The following is a 21,242-nucleotide window of genomic DNA, read 5'->3' as shown; positions in this document are numbered from 1 at the left end:
CTGAAGGTCAAGTTTCATATGAATACTTGTAATGTCTACATTTTATATTTTGATTTGCTTGAATACTATGAGTAGCTGAATCCCCCAATACTAGGGGTTGTCCCTGACTTGAATCTGTAATGACTTTGAGTTTATATTTGCAATAATAATATTGTTTTTCGTAATTAACTTATTCTCGTGATGTCCTTAACACTTTCTCTTTCGAAATAATTGAGATTGTTATATGATTATTAATTAGGTTGGATCACCTTTGATAATGCTTTCATGATATTATTCTATAATAGATATTACCTAGGACTAGTGATACCCTGTAGAAACCAAATTGTTCTTGAAATAATAATACTTAATTTCACCGGTTAATTTCTATGGACCTAGAGATTAGGTATGAATGATTAAAGATTTTCTCACTAAGGCATTAGAAGAAAACATCCTTAAGAATTGGTATTAATTAATTGATATTTATTATTGAAATAGTGACTCAGAGTTGTTACAGGGAAAATCACACACATTCCCTAACATATTACTCTCGTATCTTTCAAATCCATTCTCTGCACTACTTATTTAATTGCAATTATTTTTATATATTCGCACCAAAAATACCCAACCTTAGATTTTATTTAATTGAACAACAATTGGAACTCAATATTTTCAAACAATCCTTGAGATCAACATTCAGGGAACTTTCCTCATTATTACTACAAAGGAAAAATAGTACACTTGCTATTTTTCTGATCACCTTCAACGACTAGGGTATTGTCATTTGTGAATCTCACCTTGTTCATCATTGAGGGGCTTATATTGACAACCCGATCTTTCCTTTCAGTCATATTTGATGAGCAACCTGAATCCAAGTACCATTGGTCCTTATATCTTTCATCCTCTTTCATTGTGACCATTAGCAATATCTCTTCTTCTTCGTGTCTTACAATCCTTGCATCATTTTCTTGATTATTTATTTTGTTTTCAGGATAAACACTAGTGTAGTAACCATACTTCTCGAAATTGAAATGCTGAATGTGGATCTTGTCAGGTTTCCTTCCACCATCTTTTCCTCTACCTGCAACACCACCTATGTGGTTGCCTTGGTTTGAGGGTCTTCTCTAGTTTGACGAATTTCGTTCTTGTTGATGACTTCTGCCATTTAAGTTGTTGTAACCACCTCTACCTTTGTCACCATTCCAACTTCCTTTGGCTTTCTTATCTTTTGTTGATTGTGCATGTAGAGCAACATCACCTTTCGACTGTGATCTTGTTGTTTTCAACAACAATGTTACTATCCTTTGTTTGAGACGTAACTGTGTTGGAAACTTGGTTCTTGATGATCTTCTTGTTTTCAACAACAATGTTACTATCCTTTGTTTGAGACGTAACTGTGTTGGAAACTTGGTTCTTGATGATCTTCTTGTTTTCAACAACAATGCTACTATCCTTTGTTTGAGACGTAACTGTGTTGGAAACTTGGTTCTTGATGATCTTCTTGTTTTCAACAACAATGAAACTATCCTTTGTTTGAGACAAAGCTGTTGATTTGGTTTGATAATTTGAATCAACCCAATAACAGGTTACGACTGGTTTCACAGAATCTTGAATCTTCCTTCTCTTGTTTTCATCTGTAGCGCAAGAATCTGAATCACGTTTTCTTGAACCAGGAGGATAACTGAGCTTGACGATAAGTCTTTTACGAGGTTGTGTTTTCTCGGACATGGATGCAGAAGAAGGGTTTGTGTTCGATGCTTCTAAGGAAGAAGGTTTGGTATTATGTGACATGGATGCTTTTAAGGAAGAAGGGTTTGCGTTGTGTGACATGGATGCTGTAAAGCTAATGATGTTTGTTTGTAAATGTTAAGTCTTCAACACTTGTATGTATATATATTAAGATTTGCTTGTTACCATATTTAATACAACTTTAAATATTAAATCTTATTCAATAATTAGATTTTATTTGATTCTACCGATATCTAGGGATACATTCTTAATATCTAAAACAACTTTAAAAATTCAATCTGTTTCTTAATTATTTCGCAAAAGGAAAGAGCCTTTAATTTTTGAGAAGTTGTTTTAACTAACTTCTCATTCGATTTTCTTTAAAACCTCTTAAATTTTTTTTTTTGAAATTATTTATTAAAATTCAGTTTTTTTAATAAATATATTAAATGGATTTATTATATTTAAATAACTTAATTTTGTATTAGATTTAAATGTTGATATTTAATCCATGATTATGTAAATTTAAGATTTATATATTAAGAAATCACTACAAGAAATTTGTCATGTTGACCAGCATCTTTAGTGATAGTTGATAAATTTGTGGGTATATGTGACATACCTATAGAAATTTATTAGCATAGGTATAGCCTACTTATATTTATTAACAGATGATCTCCGTGCATATAGGATTTCATAGGTATAACCTTATCTTCTAATCTTTGTTGTACTATTCAAGTACAACAAAGGTGTATCAACACTTGTCAATCATAATTCAAGTTGTGCGACATGATCCTTAAGCAATAGAAAAAGAGTGAGAGGGAGCATTCATATCCTCATTATGAATATCTTTGGGTACAGGACGAATGACCCAGTTGCTCAGAGTATTCACCTATATTTATATACTTTAGTAAAATTCGAATCAAATGATTGTCAAATCTTCTTCTTCAAAGCAACATTTCATCATAAGGAGCAGCAAGTAGAGGTTTCTTCAGCAACTTGCCAGTTATGATGAGTATCACATGCCATGAGCCTTAAGTAGTAAAGAACGGGTAAGAGGGATCATTCATATCCTCATTTTGAATATCTTTGAGTACGGGACAAATGACCCAGTTGCTCAGAATATTCACCTTTACTCATAGACTTTAGTGTGGTTCAAGTCAAATGACCGCGAAGTCTTGTGCATCTATCATTCCCATTCCTCAACAGTGTTACACCGTCTCTCTTTGGAACCAAATACCCTTTCCCTTTAGATTCCATGTTTACTTTTTTGGGAAAATAATCAGTGTCCATCCTTTGAACCAAGATTTGTTTGTCTTGATAGGAAAACATTTCATTCCTTTCTTTTTGGCTTGATGCCTGTTTTACTCTTTAGTTCAAATTTTATTCTTTCATGGATTCAATAATACCATTATCTTTTGGTTTCAGATTGCATGTTCCTCAGCAATGGTGTACTGTCTCCTTGGACCAAATATTATATTCCTTTGGGTCCCATAGATACTTTTCGGGCAAATAACCAGTGTCCACCTTAGAGACAATAGTTGTTTATCTTGATAGGCAAACATTTCATTTCTTTTATTTTTGGCTTGATGCCTGTTTTACTGTTTGGTTCAGAGTTAATTTCCTTGATGGGTTCCTACAATACCATTGTCTTTTGGTGCCAAGTTATACTTCTCATCACTTCAGTCATACTTTCTCACTCTTCTTGTTGTCTTGCTAATCCATGTTGCTTAGGCAAACAACTCTTTGTTTTTCAATTCTTTCCATCATTAGTTTCACGAACTACAGAGCTCTGACTATCTCATTGCACGATGAGAATACGTAGACACAAGGGTTCGAAACTTTGGCGAGCATGCTAATTATTGATTCTCCTTTCAGCATATTTATTATTATTTCTCCTTATGCCTTAGGGCATCATCCATATCTTTCATGATCCATTACCTAATATCTTCAATCATAACCATTCATCTAAGTGATATATTATTTCTTTAGATCAAATACCAATATTTCTTTGGATTCCATATATACCTTTTAGACAAATAACCAGTATCCACCTTTGAACCAAGAGGTATTTGTATCGTCCGCAAATATTTCATACCCTTGTATTTTGGCTTGATGTCTGCTTTACTCTTTTGTCCATATTTGATTCCTTTATGAATTCAAACAACACCATTATCTTTTGATTCCAAATTATATCTTTTGTCACTTCTGTCAAATCTTTCAGTTCTTTCCGTCTTAGTTCTACGAACTACGGAGCTCTGAATTTCTCATTATACAAAGAGAATTTGCCTTTCTGATTTGAATCACATGTAAACTGTGATTCGAATCAAATTTGGGAGGGACTCCCAAAAGGCATTGATTCAAATCAAGTTCATAGTGTAAAAGCTCTTATTCGAATCAAATTTGTCTGTGAAGTTTTTCTACTAATTTTTCATAGGAAATTCACTTCTAAGCTCATTTTTTCCAACTTAATCTTATCCCAAACATCCCCCTAACATGTCCAAATAGCTTATTTAAAAAAAACTATTATTATAGGTAAATTACCTATTATTATTTCACTCTAAGCCTATCAACCAACATCTAATTTCACAAAATCCTCGTAACTTTCAAAATTCATCAATGGTAGAATTTTACACATGCATATTCATGATCCTTCAAACATCGATCCTAATATAACAACACATATAAAACATAATCAACCAACTAATTTTCATAATTTCATCATATAACAATTCGTCAAAAGAAAACCTAGAATCCTAATGAGATTAAGGACTTCTCATCTCTACCCCATCATGCAATACACCTAGATTGAATGTTCTTTCTCCCCCTTACCTTGTAATTCCAGAAGAAGAAAAATAATCTCTATGGGGTCTCTTTCTTCAAGCCCTAACTCCCTTTTTCCTTCAAAATATCTTTCTCTTTTTTTACTTCTTTTACCAAATTACACGTACTGATAAAAAAACTAATTTTCTCTTACTTCAAATATATCCTTGGGGTTTTCTACACAATCGTTTCCAATTACCTCAATAACCCTCTATTTATTTAATTCACATTATTTCCCAAACTCCCTAACTCGCTCCCCTCTATTTCTCCCAATTCTCCATATTGACCAAATTCTATGATTTTACTATTTTATTTAATTATTTCAAACAAAATACTGTTTATTCTAATAATTAATTAAAATTCTAATTAATTCTAAAAAACTATATCAAACTCTTACTCTCTCTTCCTATACCTCTACCTCAAAGATAATTACCCCAACAACCACACAACAAGTAATTAAATCACACAAAAAAACACAATTAAATTAAACAAAATTATCTAATGAAAGCGGGGTATTACAAAAGGCCTGAGAGCAAGGAGTGATTCATAATTAGTTACAAGTCAATTGGATGGAGGGTATTAGACAAAAAGCCTCAACTAATAAAATATTTGTAAAATGTAAGAACTCTAGAAAAAAATTAATTTCTTTGGACTAAGCTAAGTTCCAAATGATGAAAATTACACGACTAATCTCCTACTGAGAATTGTTTGGAGCATCAAATTCTATTATTTTGATTTTATATAAGATTATGATTTTTATTTTTTGGAATAGTTTTTTATTGATTTGAACTGTATGTAAAAAATGATTTTTGACTATAAATTCTATCCTTAGACTTGTTGACGTTGATTCTTAATCTAAGTTAATTATGAGAATTCTGCTTGTAGAAATAAATAAAAAAATACCTGTAATATCTACTTTTGTCAATGCATTACCTCGTCCTAAACAAACGACTTACCTACATCCTACGTGTGATTCGTTCATTTAAGATCCTTTATGTTCGACTATTTAAATTGAGACTTTTTTTGTGTGGCTTGAAACACTTTCTTAATCTCATTCATAAATATTTAGATTTTCTAATTCTAAAATCACGGATACCCTTTCAATATATCTTTAATATCTACTAATGTCCTTTTTATTAATTTTTTTATCAAGGAACCTATATAAAGTCTGTCATGGAGACATTCCTCGTGTCCTAAATTCTAAGCAAAACTACTCAAACATATTGTAAATGAAAGCAGACATGTTTATAAACGAAAGCATGAACGAAAGAATTAACTTAAGAGATGAGCCATTGAAATCTCACGTAACCATAGTACCCAAATCAACTGCACATATTAGTACCGTATTTAAAAAATAATTCTGTTTTTGAAAATATTTAAAAGATGATTCTGTTTTTTTTGGACAATTTTAAAAGATAATTCTTTCTTTTTGACTAATTAAAAGAAATAAAATAAGATTTTTTTAAATAATCATTTTTTTAAAATAAAAATTCGAAAATAACAAATATTTCAGAAAAAATATCAAAATAACCACATTTAGAAGATGATGTGTCAAATGAACCGGCACATCCCTTAAGCATCAAGAGGAGACGTCCAAGATATTGGTGTCTGCATTAGGCTCCTCATGAGGAGGCGTCAATGCTCTTGACGCATGCATTGACCCTCATGAGGAGGTGTCAATGCCCCTGGCGCCTGCATGGTGCCTTAAGTAGAGGCTCATGATGGGCGTCTAACCTCTTGGCGCATGCATTTTATGTCATTTTATATAAATATCACTCCATGGATGCAATAATTTTCACACAAAATCATCCCTTAGTACCATATTTTCTCTAATTCAACTCCACTTTCCTTCAAGTTTTTATGTTTTAACCATGTCTGCATACATTTAGAAGCGAAATGCCGATGTAATATTTTCCGCCATTGCGGCTCCGATACAGATTCGACTCTGGAACACAAATATGTTTGAACGTCTTAATCGGACGTTGTACAATTGGTTAGAGGGAGAAATGGTGAAAGGATTAGAATAATACAATGGCTTGTGTTCACGTTCAATCAAAATGGAGAAGTGCGTGAATGGGTGGATATTAAGATCGACAAAGACGTTCGTAGGATGATGCATTACATGTTCAAAATTGTTTTGATGGTTATAATCGCATAGTTCTTGTATTCTAGTTGTTTTAATTGTCTGTGTTATTGTTTATGTAATGGTATTTTCGTCACATGCGTCTATAATGAAATTAATTTAGTTTTTCATATATTGCAACAGAGGTACATGTGAATTTATCTGGTTGTGCTCGTTCCAACACTAGGACGGTTATTATGATTGTGACCTGACTGACGGCATGAACTACATAATCTAGCCATTTTGTTCGTCGTATCCATTTCGGTTTGAATCCAGGTGCTGTTTGGGCGACCATTTTTCTTCCTTCGCATAACTTCGTTGTGCCAGACGATGTCCCCTTGATATTCTGGCAAGTAATCCTCTTTTGCCACTACGGAAAAACTAATTTTATAAACATTTGATAGGCTGGTGACTTTGTAAACTTCAGATAGCAAGTAGGATGGATCCCTTCGAACCTTTGAGCATGTCGCAATGACATGGGAGCAAGGCGTACGAAAGTCTTGGAACTTTCCGCAGTCGCACCAACCTCTATCTAGTTCGACTCTGTACTGTCTCATTGGCATGCCCTCATTGTGATCCATGGACTCGACAACACTATACCAACCTTTAGTTCAATCAAACACCGTGACTACATGTGTGTTTGCTTTGGAAGCTTCATGTATAATGAATTTCATTGAAGCATCACTGAACAGCTGCTCAGATTGCAACATTAAACTCCATTTGGAACGTCGGTTTTCAAATAACGCCCCTAGCTTGAAATATGCTGCCTCCATAAAAGCCATTATAGGTAGGTTACAGATGCCTTTGAAGACAGAGTTCATTGATTCAACAAGATTTGTTGTCATGTGGCTCCAACATTGACCGTTGTCGTATGCCCTAGTCCACTTCTCCAATGGGATATTGTCGTTCCATCGTACTGCATCTTCGTTTGACAATCTTATTTCTTAGCAGTAGTGTTTGAAAGAAGGTTTTGATAATGCATAACCTGCATTGACAACCTTCTTCCGCAACGTCTTATCTTTGATTTCCCGCATGAAATTATGAGCAATATGTCTAACACAGAAGACATGCGTCGAAGAAGGATTTTGCCATCCATTATCAATGTTATTATATACACTGATGACTGAAGGGTGTCTGTCGGAGATCAAACATAAATTAGACTGAGGTGCAACGTGCAATCGGATATTTCTTAGGAAAAAACTTCATCCCTCAGCAGTTCGTCGTTAAAGGTGAGTATAATAATCTCGCATATTAGGGAAGAGTACGAGTACACTCCATCATATAGGAAGACATGGATAGCTAGGATAAAGGTTGTTGAAAAAGTGTTTGGCAATTGGGAGGAGTCTTACAAACAACTTCCAAAATACCTGTTAGCTCTAAAACAATATGCTCCAGGGACTATTATCAAGTTGGAAACATTGCCTGCGTATACACCAGACGGGACGTGTGCTGTTGGAAATGGAATATCCCACTGTCTCTTTTGGGCATATCAACCATGCATCATAGGTTTTTCTTTCTGTAAACCAATTATACAAATTGATGGTACATGGTTGTACGAGAAATACAAAGGAACGTTACTGATGGCAGTGGCACAAGATGGCAACAACAACATTGTTCCAATCGCCTTTTCCCTAGTTGAAGGGTGACAGACAATCTTATGCGAGTATAGTATTGTCCGAAGAATCAACCGAGTACGAGAAAATAATAAAGCTCGGTGTTATATTATGATTTTATTTGGTAATTTTTTATTTCCAGAAAGTATAGGTAATTCAGTAAATATTATGTATTTACCTTTGTTACACAACATTAATAAGGTAAGCACATAAGCTGTCTTGGCCCATCTATATAGTGCAATGTGTAAAACTGCAAAAAAGAATACTTATTCCTTTTTTTAATGTGTGTATTTGCTACAAGCATGAGGTTGGTCAAGAATGTCGTCACTCGCCCCGATAAACGAGAACACATTCCGTTTGCAATTAAGTAAGTCTAACACTTTGCCATTTAATTAATTATATTTTATATTACAATTAACTATAAATAATATTTTTGACTTTTTTTTATCTCAGGTGGTCAGTAAGGGGAATGAACTACAATAGGCGTCCGAAACACGCTATTGTAGTCTATCCCAATCTATTGGACCACATTGGACATGACGATGTAATACTCCTACACAACTATATTTTAATTTTAAAATACTTATCAAATTATTTATCATTTAATCGTTTCGTATTGTTTTACAGTTTATCTAGAGGCCATATCTGGGTCTTGATCATGACGTGAACCATGACGATGCTGCAGTTTGGACAGCGAAGACACCGATTATCCGATTCAGTACGGTGGAAATACACTAGAGTGACTGGGTCAAATTGCAGTTCAACATGCAACAACATATTCCAGAACCTCCCACGTGTTTGGGGAATTGGCATAAAAAAAGGGTTGATGCACAATGAGATTATTCAGACTGGAGAGACTTTGAAAAGAGATGTGTCGTCAATAGAGGAATCGACGACAACACATCTTAAAAGAACCAGTCATCCATGGTGCAAGACCAACTCAACAATATATGACATGGTTTAGGTCGGTAACAACTCAACAATATATGACATGGTTTAGGTCGGTAACAACTCAACAATTTATATCTGAGTCGCAGTATTTGATGGATCCACGCCAACTAGCTTCGTCATCGTACGCCCCACAACAATTCCCTAGCCAACACCAATGCCAAACCACCCAAACCCAACAACCAACCTCACAACATCAACCTACCACAAACACACAACAACCAAACATCCAACCTCACAACTCGTTCATGTCATCCACCCAACAACCAACCATCCAACGTCGCAATCCATTCATACCACCCACCCAACCACAAAACCAAGAATCAAACCCTACCCACCAACAACCATACGTTGCAACCACAACCGTCTATAACACAGATGATTCATATGGGTCACTTCATCGTAGCCCCTCCACCAATTACCACTCAAATATCTCATCACCAAAACACACAACCATTGTTTAACTATAGTATGCCCCAAGAACCATTTGTTTTCAAAATGATTCAATGTCCCAATTTTGGCAACTATGTCGTCCCTAATCCATCCAACCCCAACGACCTAACTACGATGACATGGACACCGAACTCCATTACGGAAATGTCGTTGACCAGAGCCCCTTAGGATATTGGGAACAAATGATGACGCATCTGTCAAATACCGTTGGAACTTCCGTCGGACCTTCCCACCAACCATCATTTGATCAGGCCATCACACAAAGACCTCAAACACCTCATTTGATTAGTCTTTTTTATTTGATAAATAAACAAAAAAATAATAATAAAACAAATAATACAAGGGTGTATGCGCCATATGAATTTGCGCATACATCACATGCACAATGTAGGCGCCAAGGACATTGACGCCTCCTCATGAGGGTCAATGCATGCGCCAAGAGCATTGACGCCTCCTCATGAAGAGCCCAATGCATGCGTCAATGCGTTGGGCGCCTCCTCTTGATGTTTAAGGGATGTGCCGGTTCATCTGACGCATCCTCTTCTAAATGTCGTTATTTTGGTATTTTTTCTGAAATATTTGTTATTTTCGAAAAAAATTAAAAATAATTATTTTAAAAAAAAATCACAAAATGATAGCCTGTGCAAATTAACTATACTGAAATATTAAAATATGTGTTAATAAAGTGGACTCTAGCCATTAGACCACTTAATAAAAAAATTAAAATATGTGCTATCAAATCTTGTAAATAAATATTCTATAGGCTATATCCAATTTTTGTTTTTTTAATAAAAAGAATCAGATTTGAATATCAGAAATACCAGGAGAAGTGTTTTAAATCCAAAACCTCTTTCTTGAAATGTCTATTCAAACAATTTATTAGAATTTAGAATGGTGTGATCAAAGTGGTAAGATGTTTATATCTTTAAATATGTGATCATATATGTCTATAGAAATTTCTGATAGGATATAGACAATTCTTAAATGTCAAATCCATTTGAAATGAATTAATATACAAAAATCGAACAATTATTTAAAAAAAATAGTTCTCTTTTTTATTTGAACTTTGTTTAGTTGTTAGAGTAATTAATATTTTTATGTTTATTTTTAAGAAAAAATATCTTCTTAAAATAAACAATGATATATATATATATATATATATATATATTATAATATATATATATATATATATATTATATATATATATATATTATATATATATATATATATATTATTATATATTATATAATATATATATATATTTATATTTATATATATATATATATATATATATATATATATATATATATATATATATAACTAAAGTTAGCATTGAAACAAGAGATGCACAAAAGAAAATAATGACTATTAAAGCTGAATAGAAAACAATGATAATTAATTAGAGTAATAACAATATATTATAGATCCATCAAAGCATATATTACAAACCAAAAGTAATCCATTCAACATTCACCATTCGCACATTGTTGATTCAACAGCATCTTCAACTTAACAATCTACATGTAGTACTTTCTAAGTACAAAACACTAATTAAAATATCTAGACATTGCTAAATAGACAGTTCTCCTAAAACCATTTCTTTTTATAAAATTAGAATTTTACAAACAAGTGCGCAGAGTACAAATTATGAGGCCAATTGTTGATATTATGGGAACAGATTAGCATGATATTATAGTTAACTCAAACTATCAGTAATCACAATAATTAAGAAAGATGAAGTTGCTTAAATAAGTAGTTAAACAATTATTATAATTTAGTTTTCACTTACAATTCAAATTGAATTTGATTAATCTAATGATAAATCTAATAACAAGAATTCATATAACAATAATCGAAAGAGAGAATATTTAAATGGCTAGATCTATCACATACCTAAACTTTAATCACGAAATTGCTATAATCAGATACACTCTAACAATATGTTATTTTGTATGTGTGTGTGTGTGAGAGAGAGAGAGAGAGATACACATGATTTATAGTGGTTAAACTCAATCGTCCTTGTAGGAGCTTAATCCACTATTCAATGGTCTCCATTTGAAAATTTATAATCTTCCAATAAAAATAATGACAATTTTTATAGAAATTGCACAACCACTTAATACAAGATACTCTTGATAAAACCTAATCTTCTTATATTGATCATCTCTTGTTGTATACGGCGCCTACTTCGTCAATCTTGCAAGATCCACCTGATCACGACTTAACTCTTCCAGAATCAATAATTATGTCAAGCATCTGTTCTAAAGCAACCTTTACTCGATTCTATAGGTCCCTTGAATATTGATCTATCTAAAGAACGCAGAAACTTAGACATCATATGTAGGTTTTTGGACAACTCTACCAATGTAACTTGAAAAAAGACTTCTTCTTTTTCTTGATGGATTGTCAAACTTCAGCAACACCACACAACTTGAATCCTAACCTGAAACTCAAGAACTTCACAAACATAAACAATGAATGAACCTCCTCTACGATAAATCTCACATTCTCTAAGAATTGAGAAGTAACTGATGTTAATCTTGCTAGAGGTTGAAGGTGAGTTCAGATGCAAAAGATAGATGTGAAAATGTGTTCTTTGAAAGTGAGTTTCCAAATTTTGAGATATACTTTCAAATTTATTATTATCGTCACAATAATCATTCTCAATCTTATGGTGAGGGAGAGAGGAACATGATATATAAATGTGCTTGACACTATTCATAAAAATGAGTGAAAAAATTATATTTGATTCGAGTCATAAGCAAGTGTATGATTTGAGTCAAGTGGCAAAGTGTCATATCCCAATTTTTCTCTAATTGAATAAATAGATACATACATCATGACATTTACATCATCTACATAGCATAACATGCATTTTATCCTACACAATGCCTAAAATATCAATCAAAATATTTTTTCGAATTTACAAATAGACCGGTCGAACTGATCCTCAAATATGCGTGAAATTAGCGAACAAAAAATTTCAAAATCGAGCTTGTAGATATCAGTTTTATTAATCTACGATTCACATAGTTTAACATGACGTGCTTGTTTTATTTTTCGACTACTTTTTAGGTCGCATTTTGATCAGCTTAATCCTTTTAACCAGTCATTTTTTATTTTAAAATTTGATCAAAATTTGTATGTTTCTAAGACGTTTATTTCGCGCTAATTATTTTGGTGTATTCAATTTAATTTTTCAAACATTTTTCCGTTCGATTTTTATTCATTTTAAATCATTTTTTTTGTTTTTTTTGACAAAATATTCAAAATAATTAAATAGAATTTAATATGGTTTAGTTTCGATTTTATTATAATTATTTTTAGATATTTAATTTAATTTAATTTTATATTTAAAATAATTATTGAGGGCCCTTTGGGTCATTTAAAAAAATATAAACTCTAGTATATATATATATATATATATCCACACGTTGCATGAGAAAAAAAAAACCTTGGACCAATTACTCCCTCCGGGAGGCCAACTCTAGTATATTTTTAGTTTGACTTTATAATTAAATTAAAATTAAAATTAAAATTTAGGTATAACCTAATTTTTTGGAATGTGACTGGGGAGAATTTTAAGTAGCTACTATCTTGGCTCTTTTCCTCTAATAACTACTTCAATAATATTTTAAAAAAATTGAAGTATTTACTTTAAAATTAGCTTTAAATACATTAATTATTTAAATTTTATTCTGATGAAAATTATTAAGGGAAGGATCCCTTTGATACTTGTCACAATCATAAAAGAAGAAGAAAAAAAAGAGAGAATAAGGGTCTGTTTGGAAGATTTTTAATTTTTAGTTCTTAAAATTTGTTTTGTATATCTGTTTTTAAAAATTGTTTTAAAAATGAGAATAAGAAAAAAATTGTTTGATAATTAATTTCTTAAAATCTGTTTTTAGGAGTGAGAAAATATATTTGATTATTTAATTTTTTTAAACTGTTTTAAAAATAATAAGATGATAAATTCTTTGATAATTTAATTTTTAAATTTGATTATATTAAATAACAAAAAATCAGAAATAATTTTATCACCATTTAGTTCCTAACGAATAACTTTTTATTTATAGAATATAGAGTTAAAGAAAAATTTATATTTAATCAAACATGTTTATTATATAATTAAATATTTTTAATAATGTAGATTGATTGATAATATAAAAAATATTTACATTAAAGTTATTTATAAATTTAATCAATTATAAAATATTTAATATAATAAATTAATTTGTAATATATTATACAACAAAAAGAAGTTAAAAAAGTACAGTCTTATAAATCATAAATAATTAAAGCTAATTTATAATATATTGTATATTTTATTATATATTTTACTGTATATGTATATAAAATTGATGGTTGGTAGTAAAAGAAAAAGTACAATAGAATTATCAATCTAATTCTATAAAAAATTTATATAACTACATTTGTGTCATTAGTAAAAAGTAGTATATTTTTCCGTGTTTTTTTATTCATTCTTGAAAATAAAACAGAAAAATGAAAAGCAAAAATATATTTATATTATTTTGGTTTTTAAGTTTTGAAAACTGAAAAATTAAATATAATTTTGCAAAAATATTTTTTAAAACAAGTCAATCAAACAGATTTTTTAAGTTTTTAAAAATTAAAAAACAATTTTTAAATACTAATTCAAACAAGTCCTAATTCTCTTGCAAGGAAATTTCTGTTTTAATAAAACATGTTAAGGCTTTCGATACTAGTTTGAGATTATAAAAAGATATGTAACCAATATTGAAATTGTGTAAGACTAATGTGACTGAGTTATATTAATGTTCCTCATTTAGCAATTCCATCAAAGATATAGTTTCTAAAAGAAGAATCAGAAACTACTCATACTTTAATACTAGTGATGCAGAATTTACAAAATAAAATTAAACAATAATTAGCGATACTACACATTCATTGACAATAACTTGACAGATTTCAAAACATATTACTGCTAACAGTTTCTTAGTTCAGAACATGTTGCTCTCTTTAGTATCTTGTACTATTGTGAGTGTTGCTTCTTTTTGTATCCTCAAGTTCCCACATATCCTTCAATGACTTCCATTTGTGTTCAAAAGTGTCACTGAACTTTTTTGCAATTTGGTAAATATGATTCCTTGGAGGATACGTTACCATTGCATTAGAGAACACAAGCCTCATGTCGCTAGCAAACTCATCCTCTGTTGCATACAACCTCATTTTTCTCTCTATTTCCTTCAAACCTATTGCCTTTATCTTACACTTATCAGACTTTGCTATTTTTGGAGGATCTTTCAAATCCCAACCATCTCTATCTACCAACATCCTCTTCAATATCAACCAACATTGCCTCCTCTTAACACACTCCATCGCTTCCTTCAACCCACATTCTTCACCTCTTGTCACAGAATCCTTCATGTTATCCTTTGGTTGAGACAAAGGTGTTGTTTTGGAAACTTGGTTCATGATCATCTTCTTATCTTCAACAACATTGTCATTATCCTTTGGTTGAGACAAAGGTGTTGTTTTGGAAACTTGGTTCTTGATCATCTTCTTGTCTTCAACAACATTGTCATTATTCTTTGGTTGAGACAAAGCTGTTGATTTGGTTTGATAATTTGAATCAACCCAATAACAGGATATGGTTGGTTTTACAGAATCTTGAATCTTCCTTCTCTTGTTTTCATCTGTGGCGCAAGAATCTGAATCGCGTTTTCTTGAACCAGGAGGATAACTGAGCTTGATGATAAGTCTTTTACGAGGTTGTGTATTCGAAGGGTTATTGTTGGGTGACATGGATGCAGTTAAGGAAGAAGGGTTTGTATTCGATGCTTCTAAGGAAGAAGGTTTGGTGTTGTCGGACATGGATGTTGTTAAGGAAGAACAAGGGTTTGTGTTGGATGTTGTAAAGGTAATGATGTTTGTTTGTAAATGTTAAGTCTTCAACACTTGTTTGTAAATATATAAGATTTGTTTGTTACGATATTTAATACAACTTTAAATATTAAATCTTATTCGATAATTAGATTTTATTTGATTCTACCGATATTTAGGGAAAAACCATTACTACTTAAAACAACTTTAAAAATTCAATCTTTTTTTATTTTAATTATTTTTAAAATTTTATCGAATGAGTCATTGCAAATGGAAAGAGCCTTTAATTTTTTATGAGAAGTTGTTTTAACTAACTTCTCTTTTGAATTATTTTTAAAACCTCTTAAAATTTTATAAAAAAAAATGAAAATTTTAAATTATTTTGTTTTAAAAATTGTAACAAACAAGCTTAAGGTCATTTCAAAAGTAAGTCTTTAAATATTAATAAATACTTTTACAACTGAATAATTTCAATTTATCTTTTTGTTTTTGTTTTAAAATTAAAGTATTTAATAAATATATTTAAATAGCAATATTTTTGTATGTCCTAGAACAAACTAAAAATAAATATAAAGATATTTTACACTATTTTTCTGTAAATTGTGACACTCCCATCTTGAATAATAGTTACTTTTCCTTTAACAATATTTTACATTGATAAACTTACTCGCCAAAACATGATAATTAATATTTATTTAGATTTTTTTTTAAATTATTGTCTTCATTTCCTTATTTTATTTAATTTAGAAAATTTATTTTATTTTAAATTTTCACTGTTATTTATATGCACGGAAAATCGACAAAAAATCTATCTCTTATCGATAAAATTTCACAAAATTTAAAAAGTTAGTATTTAATCTAAAACTATATAAATTTATGATTTATATAACACAAATTCGACATAATAAAGTTAATTATCCATTTCAATATATCTATAGCTAAACTTAATTTTGGTTTTTTCTATTATTATTTGTAAAAGAACCCACTAGTGTCAAACTTTTATATCCGGAACTTAGAATAGAGCAATTCTGGATCAAACGGAATCCAAAAAATATGCAAATCAAGAATCAAGTAAATAATTTTAACTACGAAACACTACAACAAATAACATTTTCTATGAAGAAGATTTAAACACGAACTATATAAAATAGAGGGTATACAGGAGCGCCGTGTTTTATTTATAAAAAAAAAGTAATTTGTTACCTCAGTTTTATGAAAAACTAGCATAAATATATGCTCTGGGTTTGAGATTCCATTCTCAGCTCCTGCAGTTTTATATTTTATATAGAACCAAAAAGGCGCATTTAATTTTTATAGATTTTACATCGGATATGTTATCTCGATTTTCATTAAAACCAAGATAAATACTCTCTAATTTTTTATTCTTTTTGGAACCAAAACGGCGCCTTTATTTTTATAGATTTTACGTATGTTACCTCGGTTTTCAGTATAACCGCGATATATACTCTTTATATTTCTTATTCACGCAGTGTCTACCTCATTACTTCTCGAGCCCTAGTGAAAGAACACTTATTCTCTTGCCAATAAAATAACATTTATTCTCCAAGAAGCCCTAGCGAACCAAAAAACTCTCTCACCATTAATCTATGTTATATTATTATGGTTGTTATTGTTATTGTTGTTGCTTTAGTCCATTATTGTTGTTCTTGTTATTCTTCATTACTGTTGTTCTTATTATTCTCTTTATATGTTTTATTCCCTCAGTGTCTATCTCATTCACTTATTCTCCAGCCAACGAAAGAACACTTATTCTCCAAGGAATCCTAGCAAACGAAAAAACTTTCTCATCATTATTCTTCGGTATGTTATTATTGTTGTTGTTGTTCTTGTTGTTGCTTTGGTCCATTATTGTTGTTCTTGTTATTCTCCATTACTGTTGTTGTTGTTATTGTTGAGAAGTTTTATTTTATTTTTGGTTGTGTACTATTTTTATTTTTTTCAGAAGCTTTATATGATTATGAATCGTAGTCGGATGAAGGCCAATAGATTAAATAAAGAGTGAAATTCTAGTTAACAGACTATCGATGTCACACAGGATGTTATGACATCCGATTCTGCGCAGACAGGAATGTAAACAACAGATAAATGTAAGTGCAGTAAATAACACAGGGAATTGTTTACCCAGTTCGGTGTCACACACACCTACGTCTGGGGGCTACCAAGCCAGGGAGGAAATCCACTATTCGCAGTATTAATTCAGGCCTTAAACCACCTGTTTAATCCTATCAGGGTGCTAACAAATAGGCTATTTGTTAGGTTCATTAATTGTAGCTCAGTTGTTAGTTTCCTGAATTTTAGCTCAGCTGTTGGATTCCTGAAGAATAGCCTGAGAAAAATACTGAAACAGAAAAACTAACCATCCTACACTTTATCATATGCTATCAGGAATGAATGTCACAACATTCAGTTTGATGTCCAGAACATAGACCATATGCTAAGTCTGTTATTTTCCTGAAAACATACTGTACTAAATGTTGTACTGTAAAAGACCAACCAGTCTATACTTCAGTATCAACTTACAGTAATAAATGTCATAACATCCAGTTTGACATTTTGACAATGAGCCTTATGCCAGGTCTGTTATCCTCCTGAAGAACAGACTGAAATAAATACTGAACTGAAGCAGAAAAACCAACCTGCCTATTATTCAGTATATGTTGTCACTGATGAATGTCATAACATCCAGTTTGACATTCAGACAGTAGGCCTTATGCCAGGTCTGTTATTCCCTTGATAAACAGACTAAATTAAATACTGAGTTATAACAGACAACCAACTATTCTATACCTCAGTATCTTCTGTCAGGGATGAATGTCATAACATCTAGTTTGACATTCAGTAAATCCTGCATTAGCTAAACCTGCAGCATACCACTCAAGTATGTCATGACATCAGTCAAGACATCAGAGTACAGTTAGATGTTTTAACATAAAATGCAGCCAATCAAACATCTACAAAGCATGTCATGACATCAGTCAAGACATCAGAGTCCAGTTAGTGTTTTAACATAAAATGCAGTCAATCAAACATCTACAAACTCCCCCTTTGGCAAATTTTTGGCTAAAACAACTTGGCATCACAATAGAGTTCACAACAGCGGAAAACACACATCCTAGCAGAGAATTACCATAGCTACTACACTCAGAACAGCAACACACTCAGCACACACAGAAGTTAAATAAATACTTCAAACAGCAGCACACACACAGAAGTTAAATAAAAACTTCTAACAGCAGCACACACCAACACACTCACACTCATCACACATAGAAGTGGAACATCAAGCTGCCGCACAACCTCTGGATTAGAGGATCTTCAATATCTGTTCAAGCACATAGAAAATAATCTGTAGCACATAATCTGTTGTCCTGGGGTACAGGTGTTACTCCCCCTTTTTGTCAAAAATGTTGCCAAAGCAACACTTAAAAATTACAGACCAAACCAAAATAAAATTAAACAGAATTGGCAGAAACACATGAAATGATTTAATCATCTGACTCAGAGTCAGCCTCATCATCAGTGCCATCTTCAGGACTGGCATCCTCTTCACCCTCTGCACTTTATCTTGCAGCTCCTTCTGCAGCATCAGCAGCTTCACCAAGCACACCACCTTCAGACATCTCCAATTTGATAATCAAATTTTCCAAAGAGAGCTTCCTTGTCTCTAGTTCCTTGCACGTTTCTCTGAGTATTACAATGACAACAGCTTTACCTGGTTGATTGCAGACACTTGATGTCTCTCCTGTTGTCATGGCAATGTCAGGGACATGCTTTCCTAGTAATAGTTTATGATTGAAGGCCAAAGGACTCTCTCTTCTTTTCACAAAATCATTCTCTGTCAATATGTTTGGAAATTGATTCAACACAATACCACATATGAGGGAAGGAAAGGCTATAGGCCCCTTCACACTGAAGCTTCCTGCATGTTTCATGGTTTGATAAAAAATGTAGGTTCCATAGTCAAACTTTGCTTTGGTTCCAACAACAAATATGGACTTTCGAAGCATCACAACCACAGTAGATTTGTGATTTGTGGGTACCCAATTGGCAGCTCCAATTTTGTGTAGCATAACATACTTGACACTAAGTTTGCTGACCACCAACTTACCTTTCAGAGGCCACTTCCTGACTTGATTAGCAGTGATGACTTGACAGATTCTGTTGTCAGTCACCTCAAGCTCAGGTTGAGCTACATCAGGTCTTCCTAAATACATGTTGATTACTGAGGGAGAGAAGTTCACACACTTGCCTCACACATATACTTTTATGAATTCCCTAGACTTTCCATCAGCACATTCCTTAGACACATTGACAATAAACTCCTTTACTAAAGTCTCATAGCACTTTGAGAGCTGAGTCACAATTTTCATTAACCCTGCCTCTTGAATAAGGTCTACAATCTCCTTACACTCTAGGACATTCTGAGCTAGTTCCCTCTCCAAAGCCAGCCTCTTGTGATAAACATACTTCCACCTGTTCACACTAGAAGCAAAATGGAATGATACGTTATTAATAGGTACCTCAGGGACACTAGCTGCCAACTTGCTAGTGGTTGGCTTCTTCTTTGACAGAGATGTTGTGACATCACATGGGACATCTGAATCAAACTCCACAACAACAAACTTGGTCTTCATTTTCTTGGGCACCTCTTTGCTCCAAGATTTTGTTGGACCATGCCCTTTCCTCTTGAGGGAACTCTCTGTCACCTTTGGATTGGGAGAAGTTGATGCATCAATCTTCCTCTTTGGAGACCTCTGCACCACTGTTTTCTTTTCTCTCCTAGTCCTAACCCTTTTGGCTATGCTAGGGACAACTGAGGTCAACAACTCATTATCAGAAAACTCCTCTAGGTCTACGGTTTCAGCTGCACAATTAGGGTTGTCACTGACATCATGAGTGACACTGACTTCCTCACCACCCACATTGTCTAAGGGTTTGTCAATATTCGACCCCTCATGAGCATCAGTTTGCTCAGCATCGTCAGATACGTTCTTTCCTAAGACGACTGTATTTTCTTGACATGCAACATTATCAGGTATAATAGTGTTTAAGGGAACGGAGACCCCAAGAACCTTATGATTACCAGATAGTATCCTAGTCACCATAGTTGTAATGGCATTGTGCACATACCTGGAGCCTTCCCTGGTTTGTTCATCAAGTGCGGTTGCTGAGGAGAAGCCGGAGACCATTTCTTTAGGTCTTCTTGCATGAGAAGTATTTGCAGCATCAGCCACAGGTTTTTCCCTGTTATGGTTGCAAGATTCAGAGCTGGAGGAATCAGACATGGTCGTGTAGTAAGATGAGTCAGATTGGTGCGACATGATGAATATCTCAGAGGAGAAATGAAAAGTTTCTTTGAGAGAAAGCTTGCAAGACTGAAAGTTGAAACGATGGAAGAGGAAACGCTTGTTGCACGAGCAATGTCTATTATTTGTTGACCAATCAGAGTGCATTATCAAGTGTTTAATAAGTTGACTTATTAAACAATAAATAACTAACATCATTAGTTGCTATAATTTCTCAGAAGGACGCATTCCCACTTTTCCCCTTAATTTGTCAATCTAAGTAACATCCAATGTCATGACATTCTGAGTGACATTGTACTCAGTCTGCATCTGGTTCATCCATATCAGTGGGGAACACCTGATATCAGATGCTAGGTACTTAGCTTCTGTAGTGGATAATGAAACACA

The 21,242-nt window shown here is 32.5% G+C and overlaps 2 protein-coding genes across 2 annotated transcripts; both read right to left on the bottom strand.

Annotated features, from left to right (window-relative positions):
• Positions 1-1,230: 1,230 nt before the first annotated feature.
• LOC127123186 (uncharacterized) lies at positions 1,231-1,806 on the bottom strand. Its single transcript, XM_051053433.1, has one exon. The coding sequence runs from the start codon at positions 1,804-1,806 to the stop codon at positions 1,231-1,233; it is 576 nt and encodes a 191-aa protein (XP_050909390.1).
• Positions 1,807-14,664: 12,858 nt separating this feature from the next.
• On the bottom strand, positions 14,665-15,450 carry LOC127123185 (transcription factor GTE12-like). The gene has a single exon (XM_051053432.1). It carries the CDS (start codon positions 15,448-15,450, stop codon positions 14,665-14,667), a length of 786 nt encoding a protein of 261 aa, XP_050909389.1.
• Positions 15,451-21,242: the final 5,792 nt, after the last annotated feature.

The sequence above is a fragment of the Lathyrus oleraceus genome, chromosome 2, assembly GCF_024323335.1.
Source record: "Lathyrus oleraceus cultivar Zhongwan6 chromosome 2, CAAS_Psat_ZW6_1.0, whole genome shotgun sequence".
In the NCBI taxonomy this organism is placed as follows: domain Eukaryota; kingdom Viridiplantae; phylum Streptophyta; class Magnoliopsida; order Fabales; family Fabaceae; genus Lathyrus; species Lathyrus oleraceus.
Note: the sequence above shows the minus strand (reverse complement) of the source record. Positions and strands in the feature narration are given on the sequence as shown.

Excerpts from the sequence above, each read along its gene's own strand:
- LOC127123185 (XM_051053432.1), bottom strand. The coding sequence starts at position 15,450 with ATGTCACCCAACAATAACCCTTCGAATACACAACCTCGTAAAAGACTT.
- LOC127123186 (XM_051053433.1), bottom strand. The coding sequence starts at position 1,806 with ATGTCACACAACGCAAACCCTTCTTCCTTAAAAGCATCCATGTCACAT.